Below are 21312 nucleotides of genomic sequence, written 5' to 3' on the forward strand. Positions count from 1 at the left end.
TAGCAAGTCGAAGAAATGTGCACTTTATTCAAAAAGTAAAGTTTTGTGAAATTCTCTTTTTATTTTCCTTATATAGTCGTACGCATGTGACATCATACACTGTAGTAGTCTTCTCTTCCAGCAGTGACTGCGCAGATACTTAAAATATTCGTAACTTTTGAACGGATTGTCCAATTTTCCTCAAACTTTCACTGATGTGTTCAACTAATATTGCTGCATTCTCTCAATCCTTATGTATATGAAGGTGGACTTGTCCTTTAAGCTGAAACATCAAGTTGGCATGAGTGAATGCTGTGTAAATTGTCTGTTATTTAGATAAGCTCATGTTTACTTTCATTGGAAAAAACAGAATGGAGGTTTGGGTATTTCATCAGGGGCAGCCTTATTTTGTGTTTATTATTGTCTATTTTATCTTTATGTATAATAATCCTTGTATGAAGAACTAGATTATGCTGGCTGTTAATTATTCTGTAGAGTTGAATGAATGAAAGAGTAGCTGTGTCTAGCTGTGGCTCCGACAAAACCCAAAACAAAGCAAGGATGAAAGTGCAGGCAGGGCCTAGTGTACATGAACCTGCATACAGGAACCGTAATACAGGTGAGCCTATATTGGTGTACGTCACCAAAGGCTGAGTATTAATCCATCAAAGAAAGGTAGACGGACGTTCGTGCTGCTTCACGTCGCGGTCTCATTCGGCATGTCGCGTGCGAGTTGATTGAGCACACAGTCCTTTTGGGACTGATTGAAAAAAAAAGAAGGCACCTTTAGAATCCAATCTGACTCTAGAGTGGAGGAGATTACCTGTCACTGAGTTCCCATTGCACCCCTACTCTGAAGAATACTATCAGTACTTATCAATTCTTGTGTTGAAGAGTTCACATATATAGAAATACCATTCACAAAGCAATTTGTGTACAGATGTGTACAGAGCTTAAAAGTTACAAAGCATAATGACAGACTGACTCAAAATGATGTGGTATAATTAACCCGTTGAAGACTAGTCCCGAGTATACTCGGGCAGGTGTCTATGGGGAATGCATGTTGTAGCAAAATCTCCTCATCCTTAACAGGTTAAAAGCATACATGTATATTTATTATATATTTACTCTAGCCATCTTGCTGTTTTAGAGCTTTTGGTTCTCCTTTGTGACTGTTTCTCATGGTAATATACTGTGGTATGTCAGAATGGTGTCATCAGTGCACGGCAAGTGTTGATGGTTGTGATAAATCTGTACTGGATACAATGTTCACTAACCATTACCTAAGTCCTTCTATGAGACTGTGATCTATCACTGCCCGACTCAAGAGAATAGACGTAAATCAAATTGTGTGATTATCAGTGAAGATAGAGCTGCACAAAAGCAGCAGTATCGATGAAAAATGGAGATTGCCTCTATAGACTGAATGATTCCAAAAGTATTGAATAGATGGTGTTTGCATAGTGCTATTCAATGCTGTGTGCAGTGCTGTGATTTTACATGCAGTGCAATATGCTTTTTTTCTGTACATGACGAGCATGAACTGGACTTTAATATATCTTTATACTTCTACTAAAGATAGAAATATAGGTCCTATATCAAGATGTGTATTTGAAGAGTTTGAACACAAAAAACAGATAAGCACCATTTTAAAAGTTTTAAAAGTTAAGGTCAGCATCAAATAGAGAAAAATAAGATCTTTCCAATGATACTGTACTTTAAGAATTATTTTTGAAGAAGCTATTGAAATCATTACACATATTTGAATCATTCTTATTTTGTTCTGTAGCAGCTTTGACCTCAGATATTTCATATTGATGAAAAGTTGTTATCATGTTTTTGCATTTAAAGGGTGTGTACAGTTCTGGTCGAGGTGAAGATTTAGCTTTTAACGTTTTGTGAGATATTCAGAAACCACTCTATGAGATGTCAAAGAGCATGCAGTTCTAAGGGGTATCAAAAGTTTGTCCGATGAAAATCGGTTTTGAAATGGCTGAGATATCCAAAAACAAGGTGAAACAAAGAGATACTAATAAAGTTGGGGCATGTCGCCTTTTATTATTAGCACTTGCTCTTCATATATTGTGGACATACATTGTACATAGGCATATGTGTGTGTGTGTGTGTGAATATAAATGATGTGTTTGTGATGAGGAGATGCGAGTTGTAGTAATTGCTGAATTATGGCAGGGCGGAGTCAAAAGGAAGGTTGATTAATCTTCATGGCTTTGTGAAAGGGATGTGATTGATTAAATGATCCAACCTGTGTTAGAAACCTAATTAATTTTGAGGTAGTCGCGTAAAAGTCTGATCAATGGAGCATGTGTGTCAGTGGCCTTAATCTACCATGGTACTCGGTAATATCGCTAGACACTTGTCAGTGAAGTAACAATACTTTGGCAAGAGGGACATGGGAAGTATTGCAGAAATTATGATACATTTAAAGGATGTGTACAGTTCTGGTCGAGGTGAAGATTTAGGCTTGACCGTTTTGCGAGCTATTCAGAAACCACTCCCTCTATGAGATGTCAAAGTGCATGCAGTTCTAAGGGGTATCAAAAATTTATTCGATGAAAATCGGTTTTGAAATGGCTGAGATATTCAAAAACAAGGTGAAACAAAGAGATCCTAATAAAGTTGTGGCATGTCGCCTTTTATTATTAGCAATTTTTTGGATATCTCAGCCATTTGAAAACAAATTTTCATAGAAAAAACGTTGAATCCTTCTTAAAATTACATGCTCTTTCATATTTCATAAGAGGTTTCTCTTTATCTCATTTTGGAATGTTCAAAACATGAATCCTTACCTCAACCAGTATTGTACAGCCCCTTTAAGCAAATGGAATGAGTCCAGATGAGCTATAATCCATGGGAGGAGGGAAAAATCAGCTGTACTGCATTGCTAACCATATTCACACCTACCCAAAATCAATGTTTTTTGAAAATCAGTTTTTGCAATGGGATGCAAAAAACAATGCTAATTCTTGTGTGTGGACACAAAGATTGGTTAACTTTCGTGATAAATTGCATCGCATTGCGATAGTCAGTCGAGTTTTGGGGGAACTCACATTATAATTTGCCCTGCCCAGTACTAGTATGTGTGAGTGGCATGCAATGCGAAAATACATGTTTATTTTTAAATCCCACAATGCAACTGGCCACACCAGGTACGCACACTCGGGTGCCCGGGACCATGCTCCGGTCATTCATTTAGACATGCACAGTCCAGAGATAGTGCTTCATATAAAGCCAAGTGACTTGTTTGTTTGTTTGTTTGTTTGTTTGTTTGTTTTTTGCTGTGTGTGAATGATGACATATCAAATAGATGTTTGCATAGCAATGCAAAAGCCAATAACTCCTGTGTGTGGACACAACTACTGTCATTACTTTTTTGGATCTTTATTCCTTACCCCTTCCTCCATCAACTTCAACATTTATGGACTCTTACTTCCCCCCCCCCCCCCTCCTGTTTGTTGTAAGTCAAAATCAGACTGTGATAAAGGTCTGATGGCATCATTACAGCCCAGGACATCAATCCAGCTGTAAACACCAATCATGACGGAGCCCCGCAAACATCGGCATCGTTTATCGACCAGCCATTTATTTTCCTACCCGGGCTAGCTTGCCAAGCCCCGCCCATCTTGTCAGTTTGTGATGAAGGTGTTCGTGTCTTCATTTCTTCTTTTCCTCCCTTGTCTCCACCTATCTGTCTCTATCTTTTTATTTCTTCAACCTGTACTATATCTCATCTCTCCTCCCATATATCACCCCTCTCAGCATCTCTTCCTCTTTCGACTCCAATCTTTACTCAGCCACTTGCATAAATGGATTAGGATTCTCCCGCATCATCCATTCACAAAACCTATCAGTATTCTGTTGGCATTCTACTTGATCTCCTTGCCTCTTTTTTCTCTTTTTCCTCTGTATGTGATATGGTGTATATGGTGTGTGTGTATGTGTGTGTGCATGTGTGCCTGAAGGTATGCAATACAGCGCAGTAGACTTCGCCTCCTTGTTTATCTTTATACATCTCAATTTACTGAGCGTACATCTGTCCTGCCTCCAGGCATCCATCTCACCACTTTCCTCATCTTCGTCAATCGTCATGGATACCTCTCTAACGCTGTGAATTCATTTGCTTCATTTGCCCCATTTGCCAGTGGAAGACAGCAGCAGTAGAAGTATATCATCCCTTCATGGAGTAGAAATATATCAAGAGCTTATAAAAGAGAACCGATGTGATTATCTTCATTTCTTTGAGCGATGTGATATATTTATTTCTAAGTCACTGTTTATTTTCCTGAGTGAAAAAAAGTTAATGTCTTTGCATCCTGAAAAAATAGAATAGATTGAGAAATTCCTAAGATCATGCATCATTCCACCCTATGAGCATCTTCCTGAGTTATTTCTCCCTACAGTGGAACTCAGAAAGTTGTTGTCTTTGTAGCTTGTTCATAGGGAATACAAATTCTGCAGAGTATGGGACTATCCATTTTTGCCTGTGAAATAGCATATATATATATAGGAAGCTCTTTGTTCGTGCACACTTCGATATGAAACTGTGATTGCCCCATTCAGTTCATTCTCAATCCCAAAACAAAACAGGTTCTTGTGTCCCACATCACCCCAGGCCTAAGTCAACTTATTGATGTAAGTCATATTTGGGAGATTGAGCTCAGTGGTCTCTCTCTCTCTCTCCTAAGACTGTTTTCACACGTGCGAAGAGTGCGCCCTCGGAATGATGGTTCTACTGATGCGTCACTAGAATCATCATTTTGATAATACACTTTGGCCATGTGTATGCAAACTAGAATCACAGAGGGTAATATGACTTGCGCAAAACTGCAAATGCTGGTCCAGAGGTGTTTTCCATTGATGATTCTCCCAAATTACAAAACAAAACAGTCTTGTGCACGAATTGACCTCCAAATCGTGATTTGGGGGGGGGGGGGGGTGGAGCTTACAGTGACCAAATGTGTGCCTCGAATGCACTTCATGCAAAGCTGTGCAGCTGTGCCATATTAAAGTGCAGGAGGCCGAGCCGAATTTTTAGTATCATTGCATTTTAATGCAATGTGTATGAATGTTAAATTTGTGTATGGAAGCTCTTTTACTTCCCTCTTCATGAAAGAAAGGACTCACGAAATAAGCAATTTCACCATCAGTAGAGTCTACTCGTATGTATCGCCACTGCCACTAGTGAGTCCGGCCAAACAGCAAAAAGAGAAATGCAAATGTACCGCTCATATGACATCACAAGCTCTGTTCAAGAGTGATTGACGGGTAGGCCTACCTGGAAAGAAACCACACCTCCTCTCCCTGCTCTGAAATTTAAAACCATTAATCTGTGAAGCTCTCCTCGGCCACGTGTATGGATAATGATTTTAGTAGTACCGGTATAATTCTAATTCAGTATTGCAATCAAGTTTCTCCTCTCGTGTGAAAAATGACCTAAGTCAGGTTTTTCATGGCCAGGCCATGCCCTGGAGGGCCGCTGTCAAATTGGAGCTCTAGATATTCCATCAAGTGATTTTCTTCTATTCAAAGACTGGATACAGGTCCTGGGCCTTATAAAGCCTTAGCCCTGGGCCTCATAAAGTCTTAGCCCTGCTCCTGAGGGGGCCCAGTAAGCCCTTCCTGCTGAGAGGGAGACAAAGCAAGATTTATTTCAGCTATACAAGTGTCAGTGTCAAAGGCCTTGACCAGCACACTTGAGAGAACCAGCTCTTCTATAGATCATCTTGTGTTTAACCCGATCATGGCCATGTTTACAAAGTTTATGGTATACCATGCCTTTGTCTGATTTCGTGCAGTAGTCGAGTGGTTAATTCAATAGTATGTCAGCTCTGAATTGCTCTAGATCACACTGTATGCACAGTGCATGGTCTATTATGTGCCCACATTCAGAGACATTGCGGAAGGAAGTTTACAGATGCATGGGTTCATATAGTTTTGTATTTGCTCAAATGATATATTGAATGAACTTGAATGTGATTAGTCATTATGTCAACATCAGTTGCCATGAAATGACAAAATGATGAGTCAAACATAAATACCTTGTGCTCTGCAATTATCTTGGATGTTTTGTTCTGTGCCCAGTCATAGCAGGCTGAGTTTTATAAAGCCATATGAATTTCGCAATATGATGGAACATTGAAATCATATCCGAATCACTAGATGGGTACAGGATGTCATTCAAAGGATAATAATGCCGTGACTTTGGCTGGAAGGAAATTGTTGGAAATAGAGCTCTCTCCTACCAGTGGAATGCGGTCGAGCTCAAATTATGACACAATAATGTAAGGATGCTGCAGCTGTGGTATGGATTAGTCAAACCACAACCGTGGCAGGGCATTAGGGGAATGTGCCATTTTGCATGTTCTCCTCAGTAAATCACGTGGGAAATGTCCTCAATTCGCTGCGAATGAGTCGCATGTTTCGTGAAGACTGGTATTGCATGAGATGTCTGAAGACTTGATGTGTCAAGCATGGCCTAGATTATAAACTGAGTCTCGTCTCAGCATATTGTAGTTTTGTGTTATAGTTCAGCATCTGTCAGCAAACAAACGAAGATAATCGTGCATCTATACAAATTGTTACTACTCCCTCCTCTTCCTATGTGTCATCTTTTCATTATCATTGTCATCTCCTTCTCCTTCCCCTTGTTTCTTTTTATTCTTTCTTTTTCATCTTCTTTTTCTGTCTTTTCCATTTTCTTCCTTTTCTTCTTCCTCTTTATTTCTCTTCATTGCCAATAAGATATGAAAGAAATTGATCTGAAATTTTATTATACTCATTATGCACTCACATGATACAAACCATTGTAGGTCATATAGAAAATTTGCATAGTTATGAGGGGCAATTCCTTTTATACTGCAATAATTCAAAGGGAAACATTTGCTCTCGTTTTAGCACGCTTACTCACCATACCTACTCATGGCATTTAGTTTGTTTGGTAAAAGGGGGAGGGGATGTCTTGGACAGAACAAAGGAAACTTTAGTAGACCATAATGTTAGGTTTTTATGATTTTTTTTTCATGGCAGTATGAGTCATCATTCTTAAAGGGATGACTGAGAAAGAGTAAGAGAGAGGGAGAGAGAGAGAGTGCACGCATGTGTTCATGTGTATGGCTGTAAGTATGCTGTAAGGCAAAACCATAATACAAACAGTTACCTTGCATAAATGCTTAACATTAATCTACCCATCCGTGGCTGAGAAAATAAAGGGTGTGTCATATTCAATGCACATGTTGGCAAGTGGGACCATTCAACAACATTCAACAGAGTTAAGAGCAAGGTAGGAGTGTAAGAAGTTACCGGAGGCCCTACCAAAACATTCGGAAAGAAAAGAAGAAATTGTAAGGGGGGGGGGGAGGGTGAGGAGAGAGAGCCACAACTTGTGACATCTCAGCCATGTTTAGAGGAGCTTCAGCCCTGAAGTTTCTCCCTTGAGCTTGAAACCAGACACAGTGGACAATTTAGGTATGGGGATGGGGTAAAAGAAGATGAATGGTGTTGTTGGTGGTGGTGGTGGGGGGGGGGGGGGGGGGGGTGGGGGGGAGAGGGGAGGAGCACACAAGCATGTTTATAACATTCAATAAGTGTGGCATTATGGTATGACCCCGGGTTTGCCAGTAGCGAGGTTTCTTTGTATACAAATTGAAGGTGTCAGCTTGAATAACATTGTCCTGCCCAGGTCAACCTGAGAGGATTGTTACTGCTTGGAGGCGGCAGAAAATAGGATTGGAGTCTCATTCTTCTCCCCCCCCCCCCCACCCCCCCCCCACCTCTTTTTAAAACTCTTTGGAACATTCCTGACAAGGTTGGCATGTGAGATTCTGGTAGGCTCAGTCATAAGCAGTTGTAAAGGTACTGTAAACTCTTTCATCCAGGGTGACTGTTTTCTGCACATGGGAATGTAGAATGTATTCATGGTGGATTACCTGTAAAAGAAAAAAAAAAAAAACTCTTTTTTTTCTGGGGGGATGTCAGCTTTGTTTTGTTTGGCCATGTGATTTCGTTTGAATGTTGTTAAAGCAAGATTTGTAATGTTATGTCAAGTTATGTTTTAGTAGATATACTGGCAGTAAGCTGCCCAAATATGTGCTGCAGTTGAGTTAACTTGTATAATCTGAGTTGATGCTGGTAGTTGTTTTATTAACTTGTGACCCTTGTCCTTTGTAATTAGAAGTGGCCATGATAGCAGGTACATGTGTAATCCCATACAGTTATAAAATTATATAGACATCGAGGTTTAGCGTCAGTCTTGCGAACTCAATGACAGAGAGTGTCTGGTGTATGTGAAATGGTGGATATTGGATGGACTTTCTCATATTACACTTTTATACTTGCCTCACTTCTCCCTTCATCACTGATTCTTTGCTCATAGTCCACTCTATACAGTTCATTTCAAGCATTGAATTACATGGACAATCTCGATAATGAATAATGCAGATACCCTCATCAGATAGCTGGTATGCTCTCAAACTTGTAGGTGATGACCCTCAAGATAGTGATATTTGTATAGGCGATAATGCCAATCGTTGCAATACCTCAGTGTCTTTTCCAGCCTTACGAAATGTAAAAACAAAAAATTCATGACCATACTGCTGGTCTTGGAGGAGTGCATCTTTCAGTAGAGATAAAAGTGTTTCGTTTTTTGTTGAAGTATTGTTGGGATCTAATGGAGGATTTTGTCTTGACTGAGGAGTGAGATTTCATTGGCAAACAAAATCAAGAATTTGATTTGATGAATGCTGCACACCAACTCCTCTTTTAACATTCTTGGGGAAAGTGATCTCTGAGAATGGTCAATGGAATGGGGAGAAAGCTTCCCATAGTCACCTGTCAAAGTGGATATTTCCTTTTTAGAGTGAATCACTTGCTGTCAGTCAGCACCTGTACAATTTTCTACCTCATAAACACGAATCACGCCAACTCTGTAAACTGCAAATTGATAGTGTAACCATCGTCCCACAACAAGCCATTCTTTTTCTTTTCTGTCTCCCCCCCCCCCCCCCCCCCCCATTCAGTAGTTTGATATTCTGTGTTTGTTGGGTTAACCTCTACTCAGAAGTGATCTGAACAGAAATGGCAGCTTGTCAAAATGTATTTTTGTGATTGTAACGGGAGCAAATGGTGAGCAGAGTGGGGAATAATTTGCCGACTTAATTTGATTGAAAACACACCTGACACAGTGTAATGGTACCAATCTCAGCTTCTTTTGATGTGGGGAAAGTGGAAAGCATTTTGCTCGAGTGATGATATTGTGGCAAGGTCCATGCTGTTGTATTTGTTTTTTATTCTCTGAAAAATGTAACTGCAGAAACACCTGTATTCTGATTGCATTTCTATTATCTGTCATCTGTGAGGTCAATAGAGTAAAAAAAAAACATATGATATGTTTACACTTGCATGTTCAGGTGTAACGGCAATAAAAATGTCAGTGCTAAGTCAGGTGAAATGTGTTCATGTTCCTCTACGAATCTGTGGTTGTGTTGGTGTCTCTCTGTTTAAGGAACACTCTAAAGAAGCAGGGTATTTTCAAGGTTGCCTGTGCCATGCCAGGCAAGCCTGAATGATGATATCACATATATTCAAACAGGGCAGAAAATAAACAAAAATCATCATGTTTTCTCTTTCTGCTCAGTTTTTTTAACATGAGCCAGCATGATAGGCTCTAGTGTGCAAGAAATTTAAAACTAATTTGTTGGGTGTGCAATGAGCACTTTGTATGCATAGACATGACAGGACGAGTGCAGTAGAAATTATGGCACTGATTTGGGCAGTGTGACCACCAACGAAATTACAAGTGTATAGTGATTATTTCCAGTGCAAACGGTATCAGAGACATAGTATTTTGGCAATGAAACACGCCCTACCTTGATACAAATTGATACTTTAATATGACCATAATTTTGTGATGGTCACTGCCTGTTGGGCTTAATGGTCATCCTGCTGTGTCACTATTGACTTGAGATTGTCCATCCAGCTATGTAAGTGACCATATCAATGTTCATGCCTAAAAAAAAAAAAAATCTGTGTCTTGCAATCACAATATCTCAGATATGCAAGTCCTATGTTTGTCTTCATAGAAATGCTAGTTATTCAAGGTGCAATACTGTTAGCAAGAAATGATCTTATGTATGTGAATATTGCTGTTTGTGAATCCCAAACTCTTGATGAGATAGATTGTGCCTACCCCACGATGTAGGACATCATTTGCCAGGAGGAAGAATTCAAGTCAGTGCTTTTAGAATAGAAGAATTATAAGGCCAACTTGGTGATTCTCTGAAAATCTCAGACTAAACATTGGTATACATTTGTCATTCATTGTACTTTTCAGGAACAAGAGGACCCCAATTCTACAGCATGGCCTGACTACTACCTGGACCAAATCAACGCAATGATGACGGTAAGAGTTGATTTTTTTTATCCAGTGCTTCCTCGTAGTGATACCCATGAGAATGAGAGCTCCTTTTCTGTGTACAAGATAAAAAATAAAATCTCTGCTACGCCACTTCATAAGGCAGTGTGGAAATAACCGTAAAAAAAGTTGAAGTCGTGTCACTCTTTATTGATTAATTTGTAGAGAATAAAAGATAGCGTGTATACTATGTAATAAGTAGGCCTATGTATGAAACAAAAGTAATGCTCTCATTCATCAGTGACAGTGGCACCAATTACAATACCCTGAATATCTATGAGTCGCATGGCGCTTGCTCTAGTTTTGCATAGAATATATCAGGAATGTGAAAGACAGCATGTAATTGCAGCTTTAGGGATCACTTCTATTGAAGGTGTTCTGTGTAGTGAGACTTCACTTAACCCCAAATAGTGCATCATCCATGGTACTCATGGTTTTGATGGCTTTGTCATCTTGTGTGCTAAGTGGCTGCAACACTTCGTGACTGCCCATCAACGGAAAAATGTGAATGTCTCCAGACATTTGTGACAATGAGGCACATACAATGTGTATTTTGCTGATGAATATTCCTCCCATCCCCATTAGTGGCAGTCAGGTGAGGGGGGCATTACAGATACCATTAAAATGGACTTTCTCAGTAGAGAACATTTTCCAGTCATGTACCCAGCGTCTGATACAATGGACCGTCTCTGTAATGTATTACATTTCATGGATTTTTCTTTTCCTTCAGCCCAGTAACAAAGCATTTCATTCACCTGTTCCCTCCAATTTAGTTCCTTAGGCAGGAATTCACTTAGTTGTTGCTAGGTAGGGCAAGCCCCTAGCAACCTTTTTGGGTTGTTAAGGACAACTTTTGTGAAGAAAACATGCATACAGTTTGAAGTATTATACTTTTGTATGATTACCATTCCAGCACATTACTCCATCCACTTAGCACCAGGCAGGAGAGGGAGAGAGAGAAAGATAGATAGATAGATAGATAGATAGATAGATAGATAGATAGATAGATAGATAGATAGATGAGAAGAGAAAGAGATGAAGAGAGAGAGAAAGGAAGTGAGGTGATTGGGAGGAATGTTGTTTACATGAACATTCTGTAAAGGATTAAGTTTACGTGCCATTCAAATAGTTTCAATTGATTGCTATTCCCATTGAAACTAAGTCATTAAGGAATGTCTTCACTAATGTTAGAGCATTTCTTTTCCTTCAAACCACTCAGAATACCCAAGGTGATCAGGCTGAGTGTCGCAAGGCTCAGCTTAAACACCTGGTCTGATTATATACCTTGAAAATCTATGCTGAATTGATGTCAAAACATGTGTATGAAGTTAGCTTGATATGTTGTATTTCCTTAAAGGCATAACTTACCATTCGCAGATGAAACAAAAACCCAACATTAGCGCTTTAAAATATTTCTAGAATGTGAGTTAGGGATAGGAACAACCACTGTAAAAATTTGAATCCGTATAATCGATGCTAAGTATTGATAAATACACAAAATGCGAACAGTAGTTAAAATAAGAATGCTTCCAGACTAAACCATCTACAGTTATGGTTTATTGAGAAAAATTCTGATATCTATTTATATTCTAGGCTTTATTTTGAACATTTTATATGATAGGATGTTTTGTGATACAACTGACCTACACATATGCATCAAATGTGATATCTTGAACATTTTTTAAGTCACTCCTCCCCAAAGGTAAACTGGACCTTTAAAGGCAGCATGTACTAAGCAAGCTAAGGTGAATCAAGCTCAAAATTTGTTGAGGTTTAATTGCTTGAACATTTGATGTGTTAGCTCTCCTTTGCTCGCATTCAGATATTTCCAGTCACAAAAAGTGGACACACAACAGAAAACGATCTCAGTATTATAAGAATTACAAGGTGCATAACATCGCAGGGGTGACAAGACCTCGTATCTACAAAATGTCAAATGTTCAGGAGAGCCAAAACATGGCAGTCAAAGCACCGTATCAAATGGGATAAACTTTCCTTTGACAAGCCGTGATGACTTCATTTTTGGGGTAAGAGAGCTAGGATTTGGCCAGGACATCACTTAACGGATTATCTGACCATTAATGCAAAAAAGTCATTTTCACCAACATTTCAGATACAAGGCCTTGTCACCACAGCGACAATGAATGTGTATCTTATTTTTTGTGTTTATTTTGCACAAATTTATTTCTAAATAAATGTCTTTCCACCTGTCTAGTTAATCTTCACGGCAGGTGAGGAAGAAACAGCAAACCGGACCAAGGTTGTGGACAACCTGAAGACTGCCCTCAGAACACAGCCAATGAGGTGGGTACTTTGCAGTACCTATTTGGTGTCATTTTCTGTATTCATCCTTCAATATATGGATAGTAATTACAGTAGATATAAAAATGATAATTATGTGGAGTTGTTATCTCAGTTTAATAGCGAATGTTAAGTTACACTTAGTAAACTGACTTTGGCTCGTCAAAACTAGCTGCCTATTAGTAAGCTGCTGCTAATTGTGAAAGCTGCCTTTCCTCTACACCAAAAAACATTAGTAACAAACAAACAAAACAAATTAAAGGAGAAATAAAATTGGGAAACATGGAAAAATGAAGAATGATTAAGACTGAGTCTTTTCTTCCAGGGGGGGGGGGGGAGGGGGGGGATTGTATTTACTCCTCCACTGCCCTTTGGGAAGCATCAATATTCCTTTTTAAAAAAATCATCCATTGTTTCTCATGACTGAATGTATTGACTCCAGCATTTCACAAGGAATAGAAGAGCCTAACACTGTAGGTCTGAAATGTTAATTTTCTATTTTATGCCATGTACACGAGATCGAATGTTCCATAGTCATGGTGATTTATATGTAATTGTAGTAATTGTTCCCAGATTATTATCTATCTATTTATTAGAGAGGGATGGAGGTGGAGTAACTCTGCAAACATTTTGACGGGTCATATTTATAGTTTGGACTGTCATGATTGATATGAAACATCATTTGCTTATAACAGACTGATTAATTTAGCTCTTTATATCCAATACTACAATTAATTGTGCTTTACAGCACAGACAGTATCTTTTGTTTGTTTGTTTTTCTTTTGAATAGATTATTACATTTTTTTCTACAATACCTTTCCTTTTCCAACATATTATCTTGTACAAAATACACAATTTGCATACCTACGTTGTAGTCTCTTATCTTTTTCCTGCATTCTTTAACCCAGATTTGTGACACGGTTCCTGGACCTAGATGGTTTGTCCACACTCCTGACCTTCCTGGAGAAGATGGACTATGCAACGATGGAGAGTCCCATTCATACATCAGTCATTGGCTGTATCAAAGCTCTCATGAATAATTCAGTAAGTAATTTATCAAGCTTTGATTTAATTGGTTGTATCAAAGCTTCATGAATAATTCAATAAGTTATTGATCAAGCTTTGATACCTACATCAGTCATTGGCTGTATCAAAGCTCTCATGAATAATTCAGTAAGTAATTTATTGAGCTTTGATTCCTATACATCAGTCGTTGGCTGGATCAAAGCTCTCATGAATAATTCAGTAAGTAATTTATCAAGCTTTGATTCTTACATCAGTCATTGGCTGGATCTCAAAGCTTTAATGAATATTCAGTAAGTAATTTATCAAGCTTTGATTTGATTGGTTGTATCAAAGCTTTATGAATATGTGACCCGCTACAACAAAATGATCCTAAAGTCGGGCAAGGTCGATTATTTGAAAATTGCATGACACAATTCCCTAATCTTTCTGCTTTAAATTGATATATAACACATCTTATAAAAATAATCGGCTGCGGAGATATCGATGTTTAAAAGAGAGCATGTCAAGACGTCTGGGAAATCACAGTTTCGAGAAAAGCGCCCTAAAAGTTCTCCTTGCGACGCAATCACGATCACGGGACACGCAGTCAGTATTCACCTTCGGACAATAGAAGGTAAGCCCTAGCAACCCCCGAAATGCTCATTCAAACACAGCGTCGGCGGTCTCCTCACCGACCAATCAGTGACCAGGATGCCAGGAGAAGCGACTAGGCTGGCTGGGCATAGCACACCCCGCCAGCACGCACCAGTCAACTGGGCAGTGTGCGAGCTTCACGCTTCGGTTAGCGGCAAGCGGCAAACTGACCAATGAGATCACGCTGGTCGTTGTTAGGGGCGGAGCCTTTGTGTGGCGCTCTATCCAAATGTTCGAACCAGTTTCTGCTTCGTTGAAACGCCAAAAAACATGGCCCAGAATAACGCTATTTTTTGGTCTTTCCTTTCTTCAGTTTGCTTCAAAATTTCGACAGATGATAGAAGACATGTCAGACTCTAATGATATGTCAAATTCAGAAAATCGTAAGTTTTGACCAATTTTGATGCTCTGACTTCAAACTCGATTTTCACAGCTTCGACCGTGCGCGACTTTAGGACCATTTTGTTGTAGCGGGTCACATATACATACTATTGTGCATGTTATTGAGTAAGCTTTGATTCCTACATCAGCCATTGGCTGTATCAGAGCTCATTAATATTTCAGTAAATAATCTGATCAAGCTTTTGGAATTTATCAGAGTGCATGTACATGTAGTATATGAACCCCATTGAGTATTCAAAACTCATTGAGTGATCCTCCTCAGCTCATGAATGATGCATGTTAGGAAACTCATGAATAATGCAAGAAGAAATCAAGGTTTCTTGAATAATTCAATAATTGCCTCATACCTCATGAAAGATTGATAGTGTTTACACACCCAAGGTGACCCCAGTTATGAGAATATCAGGTCACCCTTTGAGCACATTGTTTGCCTTATTTTATATCAGGCTGTATCAAATCCACATACAACAGACCAATAAGATTACTATGCAGATCAGGGGGGCATTTCATGAAGCGTTTTGTCAGATATTTCTTCTGACAAACTGTTAAAAGCTACTTAAATCCTTGCATCTGATTGGCTAAGAGCAAATTTGTCCCACAAAGTTGTTGGACCAAATGCTTCATGAAATGCCCCCCAGTTATCACAGTTTTGTTAATGTTGCAAATGTGAATTCAAGGAAGATGTGTTTAAAGAAATAATGCGCAATTCAAGAAAAAAATTATTTAAAAATCGATTGTAGAAGAGTGAAAAGAGGATAAGTGCTGAACTGTAGAGAGCTCAAGTTGTTATTGTGAGAGACTTTTAAATAAAAGTACATTGGCTACATGCGGCCACGTTTAATTTGATGTAGAATACATTCTCGCACAAACTCAGCCGGATTCTTCCGAAAGTGATACGGTTCACCTGCAGATATCGGTGCTGCGTTTCTTCCTGTCTCAAGGCAAGACAGTGGCTGTCTTGAGGTTTGCTGGTTTGTCGTGGGGCAGGAAACCGAACCTGAAGTCTTCAGCAGGTGTCTGAGATGGTATCTGTAAACAGCGCTTTGTGATAGTCAAATGAGCCACACAGCCATGTCTAGGGTGGTTGCGTTCACATTAGACTATGTTTTATCTTCCATTTGTTTTAAAGTTGGACTAGACTTCTAAATCTAGAATACCACATTCAAAGCTCTGAATGTCGAATTCTGATTTGCCAAGGGCAGTATCATGTTTGGTATCCCATCATGCAATTCATCTTTATGCAACAGGGCCGTGAAATATTTTGTGGGTTCGACAGAGATAACAGATATGATATGTCAACTGAAACTTAAAGAAAGGAAAGAATTATAAGGGGTGTCTTTCGGCATTATACTGTATCTCTTGATGCAATTTAGTTAAATCAATGTCTTTATCAACTTAAGATAAAGCCTATGGCAAGTCACTTCTTTTTGTTTATTTGTTTTAGTTCAGTCTGTCTACATAGATTTGTCGAAAAAGAGAGTTGAAATTAATTGCAGGGTACCTTCAGGCCATTTTCTGTCTCAGACCAGAAATACAAAGGGGGCAAGGAAGGCAAAATGAGCTACACAGTCAGCTACATTTGTATGCCTATTAGGAGATAAAACTGTTAGATGAGGGGGAATGAATGGAAAATTACTTTGAAGTGATCCACTTGAGAGGAAGAGAAGGGCATTCATCATTCGCCCAGAAAACTTTGATGGTTGCGGGATCCTCCTTTCATCTCAAAATCAAAAGAGGAGAGATGTGTTGTCAGGTCTGTCTGACAAGATGCCTTCAAAGCATTTCCTCCTCTCATTAGCATCATGGGGGAGGGGGGTGATACACAGTCGCTTCTTTTCTTAAACATACCTCGGAACAGCTAGAGGATGCAAGAACAGTAGCAGAGATTGAAGAAAACTGGAGTTCCTTTCAAAGATTCTGCTCCTGCTGAAGACAGATTCATGTTGTCAGTGAGGAGGTTGTATGGTGTTTGAGGATGTGAACAGCCCCCCTGGGACCGTCGATACTCTGCAGATTGCTACATCCTGTCCGTCGGGGGAGGAAAGGCAGACACAAGGGACTAAGAATAACCCCTATGGAGATTATCATCTCTACAGACCCCCCTTGTGGCTTAGCCTGGCTCCCAGACTGGGGGTGTTCCCCCACCCACCTGCGTCCATATCCAGAGTCCATATACACCAGTCTTGAGGAAAACATACAAAGAAAGAAAGTAACAACAACCCAAAAGAGAAAAAAAAGATGTACCTAATGTTCGGGAATGTACACATGTATTAAAGAGATATTATTATTATTATTATTATTATTATTATTATTCATTCGACCAGGTAATGAATATAGGATACATATCATATACATTACAAACATGAAACAGAAACCAGAATGAACATTACAAAGGAATACACTATGACTGTACTGTACACGTTACACAAAATGAAAATGAAATAAATGGAGACAGGAGTGTCAGGATTTTCTATAAAAGAGGGTACTGTGTATGTTTGCCACATTTGTACTTCTTCTAACTCATGATTGATCTATTCTAAATTTAGACTTTTCATTCTCATGTATGGAACTATCCAGAGGATTTTTTTGTTCCTTTTTTTACAAATTTAATCAAATCTGTAATCTTCTTAATTTTTGCTACATGAACACACACATAAAAAAAAAGTCTTACCAAAATCACACAAAGAAACATTTAAGTGGCGATATGTCCAGCACAGGAAGAAATTATGTTAATTCTAATGAGTACATTATAGAGATCCACAAACAGTAAAATTCAGGATGGGAACATCATTTTATGGGGATGTAATGAGTGAGACCATTAGTGGTCCTTACAAAAACCTGCATGAAACAAAGAACCCGATGACATGATTTGCGCATAATTTATGGAAACATGGTGCATCTATTACTCACTGATATTCTTAGTAGTCCCTAAATGGGTTTCCTGCTCCAACGACAATCCTGGCCAATATAAAAAGAACAAAAAAAGGAAAAGGGGAAAAAAAATAGGGACCAAATACAGGGCACTATGACTCACGTATTACCACATGTCTACCGATTTTCCTTTTTTCTTCCACATTTTCAAGGAGAGCTCCGTACACGCTATGATAATTGTACATGGCTGCTTTTGCTATTGATTGAAATTTGGTCAGAGTTTCCTAAACTAATTAGAGAAGACGGTTAGTTACGCTAGGATTTGGGATGGGAAAAGCGGCTTTGAAAGGAGGTCAGGGAATTCTCAATGTCACGGCTAAGAAATCATTAGTGGCCATTTCCTCGTGTCTGCCTCAAGACTTCTGGAAATTCCAACCGTTCCTATTTCTACCAAGATTTGTCAGAAAAGAATTGTGGCGTGCAACATATTCCATGATTTCACTTTTGGAATGAGGTCTGAGTCATGCCCTGTGTGAGAACGTCAGTTGCTAGTTTCCCGTTTCATTTAACTTGAACCTGCCACGATGCATAGATGTTATGTTCTGGATTGTTATTCATCATCATAAAACCCATTCATATCAATAGGGGGAATAAAGGAAAGGAAATATTTTCCAATTATTTCATTTAAATTAAGTTGAACACTGTGCTTTACTCGCCTGAAATGATAGGAAGATTCTAGTCATGTGCATTATTCTGTATATCTTGTTGAAGAGCCTTTAACACATTTTGTTACAGTCTATTGTGATTTGAGATTTCGTTACTCGTTATGTTATGTTTATGTCAACTTTGCAGTGTCCATGACAGTCGCCTCTCGGACAGAACTGTATAATATTCCTTAGCTTCTTGACATTCTGCACATCAGTACCTTTTTATGCTGTGTCATTATATTCTTTGATTTTCAGTTAAGATATGATTTATGTTATTTGTTTAAAAATATGTTTTTCTCTGTTTTATTTTGATTATATCATTGTGCCCGGTTGAGTGTATTCCTATAGAATCTGCGCAATATAAACTTACAGTCTTTTTTTTTTCTAAAGCGCACTTCATTTGGCATGCTGTCTTAAATCATCCATCATTTATTTGTAGTGAAAACTCATTAATGTTACAAGCATACAGTGGGTAGTTTTGTTTTTGGGGTTTTTTTTTCCTGCAATAAGTTTGTTTGGGGATTCTCTGGTGTGAAAAGGTGTTTGTGCACAGAAGTGTGAAAAGGAGAGGGGATACAACTAATGCATTTTATAGGCCCCCTACAGATAGACAAACAAGCAGACTTGAAAGAATAGCATTGCAGAAATAAATATACGAACAAACATGCACCCACTGGTGCACACACACACACAGGCACACACACACATACACAATAACACCATTTTGATAAAAGTATCTAGAATTCTCATGAGCCCGAGTATATGTAGGAAACAAATCCTGCCCCAGCCTTGTGTTTTCACAGCATCATAATGGTGGCACGCAGAGGTGATACCAGCTGAGCAGGTGGGGCGCATTCCATTGGTCGAAAGCTTTAGCAAGGTGATGCTGTACATCCCTGTGCTTAGTAAGGTGTGAAGTTAGCAGCCATGTGGCAGCTTCTCACCTCTTATTTTGATGATACTACAACAATTTTCTGCTACTGTGTAATGAAGCATGCTCCTAGCATCCCTCGTCCATATGATGCTAATTCTCAGAGGGCATAAGTAAGGACAAAGATTTACGATTGCATACATGTCAGTATTCTGTGAGTGAAAAATGACAGATCGATATATTCTAAAATGGCAAATTGCATCACAGATTCATGACCGCAAAGTTATCCTTTATATTTTTATAAGTGTGCTTGCTTTACCTGGCTGTTTCGGCTCTCACATCTTCAGAAATTATGATACTTAGAATGACAAATTCACATACATGTACTCACGTGTAAATAAATATTTCTTTTCATGATATTCTGTGTATCTGTTAAAACAAAATGCGTTGTGTCAGCAGTGAAGAGAAGCTGAAATTTTTGCTGCCAACTGCGGAAACTCTCTTTGTAATCATTTCTTGTAACATCTGAAAATATATGAAGTAAACACTGACACAAATTACTACACTCACTGGCCATATTCTGCTTAAAGCGAGGAATGTTACTATGTAGTCTTCTGGGAAGAAATGGCCAGAATTAAAAGAATACACATAAATGTACTTTGCAAAATTTGTCTTCACCTACATTAAGTTCTTAAGGCCTCCATACAATCCTTTTTGGATAGTTACATGTAATATCAGGAATTGACACATGCCTGTCTCTTCTAGAGGAACTGTTGAGGCTCAGTGGTTAAGACCATGGACCTTCAATCACAAGGTCCCTGATTCAAGTCCCCTGGCTGCAGCAGTTGTGTCCCTAGGCAAGGAACTTCATCCCTAGTGCCTAGTCCTTTGAAAATGACTGTACAACATGTAGGTCACCTGTCTGTCCCATGGTTGCTTGGTTACAAGCATTCGCTGCTCCCTAAGCAGTCCTGTTAAACAAATCAATTCAAGTCTAATCAAATTCTAATCCCCCTACTGTACGTTTTGTTCGTATTCTCTCTCTCTCCTCCACAGCTTGGACGAGCCAACGTGCTGGCCCACCCAACGGCCATCAATGTCATCTCACAGAGTATGATCACGGAGAACATCAAGACCAAGATCGCCGTACTGGAAATCATGGGTGCGGTGTGTCTGGTGCCAGGGGGTCACAAGAAAGTCCTGGATGCCATGTGCCACTACCAGCTCTTCGCCTCGGAGAGGACGAGATTTCAGGTTTGTAGATTGATTGTCTCATCCTTCCATCTGTAATGGAATGGAAGAAGGAAAGAGGGAATATGAAGACAAAGCGAGGAAGGAAAAAGGAAAACATGAGTTTCGGATCATGATGAAGGAAGGAAGAAAGGAGATGGGTAGAAAGCAAAATGATAGACAAATAAGATATTGCCAGTAAGAGAATGCAGAAGGAAATTTACAAGTGTAGGAAGAGCTGATGAAAGAGAAAATAAGAGAAGGAGAACTTGAGAGAAAATACTGGGGGGGGGTAATCAAGAGACTGAGTTAAATAAACATTGTCATTGGGCGTTCAAAATATGACGTGTGAGATTAAACTGCATGCAAACTATTATAAAGAAAGCCTCAAAATGTTAGAAGTCTAGAGTTAGCAAAGTGCGCAAATATTTGTCCTTCTAATCCTTAGTTCTCAAGACCTCATCTAACACGAGCAGGTGCAGGCTTGATTCCTTTCCAGAACCTCTTTATTATTCTTAGTCTGTGCATTTTTTGTTATCTTTAAGACATCTCAGCTTATTGAAACTGAATCCTTAAGGCTCAATTGAAGGGTCACTGTTGTGTGTAGTTGAATGAACAAATTTACCAGGGAAAGGGGAAAGTCAAGATAGAGTCACATAAATGTCAACTCGCGGCTTTACTCTATACTTGGATGCTTACAATTCCTGAATGCAGCATATCTGTGTCAAGCCTGAATTCCATAAAAGAACCTTTTAATTCAGCTTGATCTATGAACTTATCAACTCTGCCCTTCAGTCTGCGTTCACACAAGGACATACTGTTCGCTGGCGAGTAACACAAAACCCTGGATTGGATGACGAGTGATA

At 39.1% G+C, this 21312-nt stretch overlaps 1 protein-coding gene across 1 annotated transcript in view; it reads left to right on the forward strand.

Moving 5' to 3' along the window:
- LOC139723385 (disheveled-associated activator of morphogenesis 1-A-like) overlaps positions 1-21312 on the forward strand; it is a 119942-nt gene that overhangs the window by 54107 nt on the left and 44523 nt on the right. The window contains exons 4-7 of the mRNA XM_071634632.1: positions 10325-10393; positions 12621-12709; positions 13615-13750; positions 20273-20470. Coding sequence (XP_071490733.1) covers positions 10325-10393; positions 12621-12709; positions 13615-13750; positions 20273-20470 — 492 coding nt within the window. The remainder of the gene's footprint in view (positions 1-10324; positions 10394-12620; positions 12710-13614; positions 13751-20272; positions 20471-21312) is intronic.

Source organism: Diadema antillarum, unplaced genomic scaffold, assembly GCF_040938485.1.
Source record: "Diadema antillarum isolate AM-2024a unplaced genomic scaffold, OU_Dant_1.0 scf00000188, whole genome shotgun sequence".
Lineage (NCBI taxonomy): Eukaryota > Metazoa > Echinodermata > Echinoidea > Diadematoida > Diadematidae > Diadema > Diadema antillarum.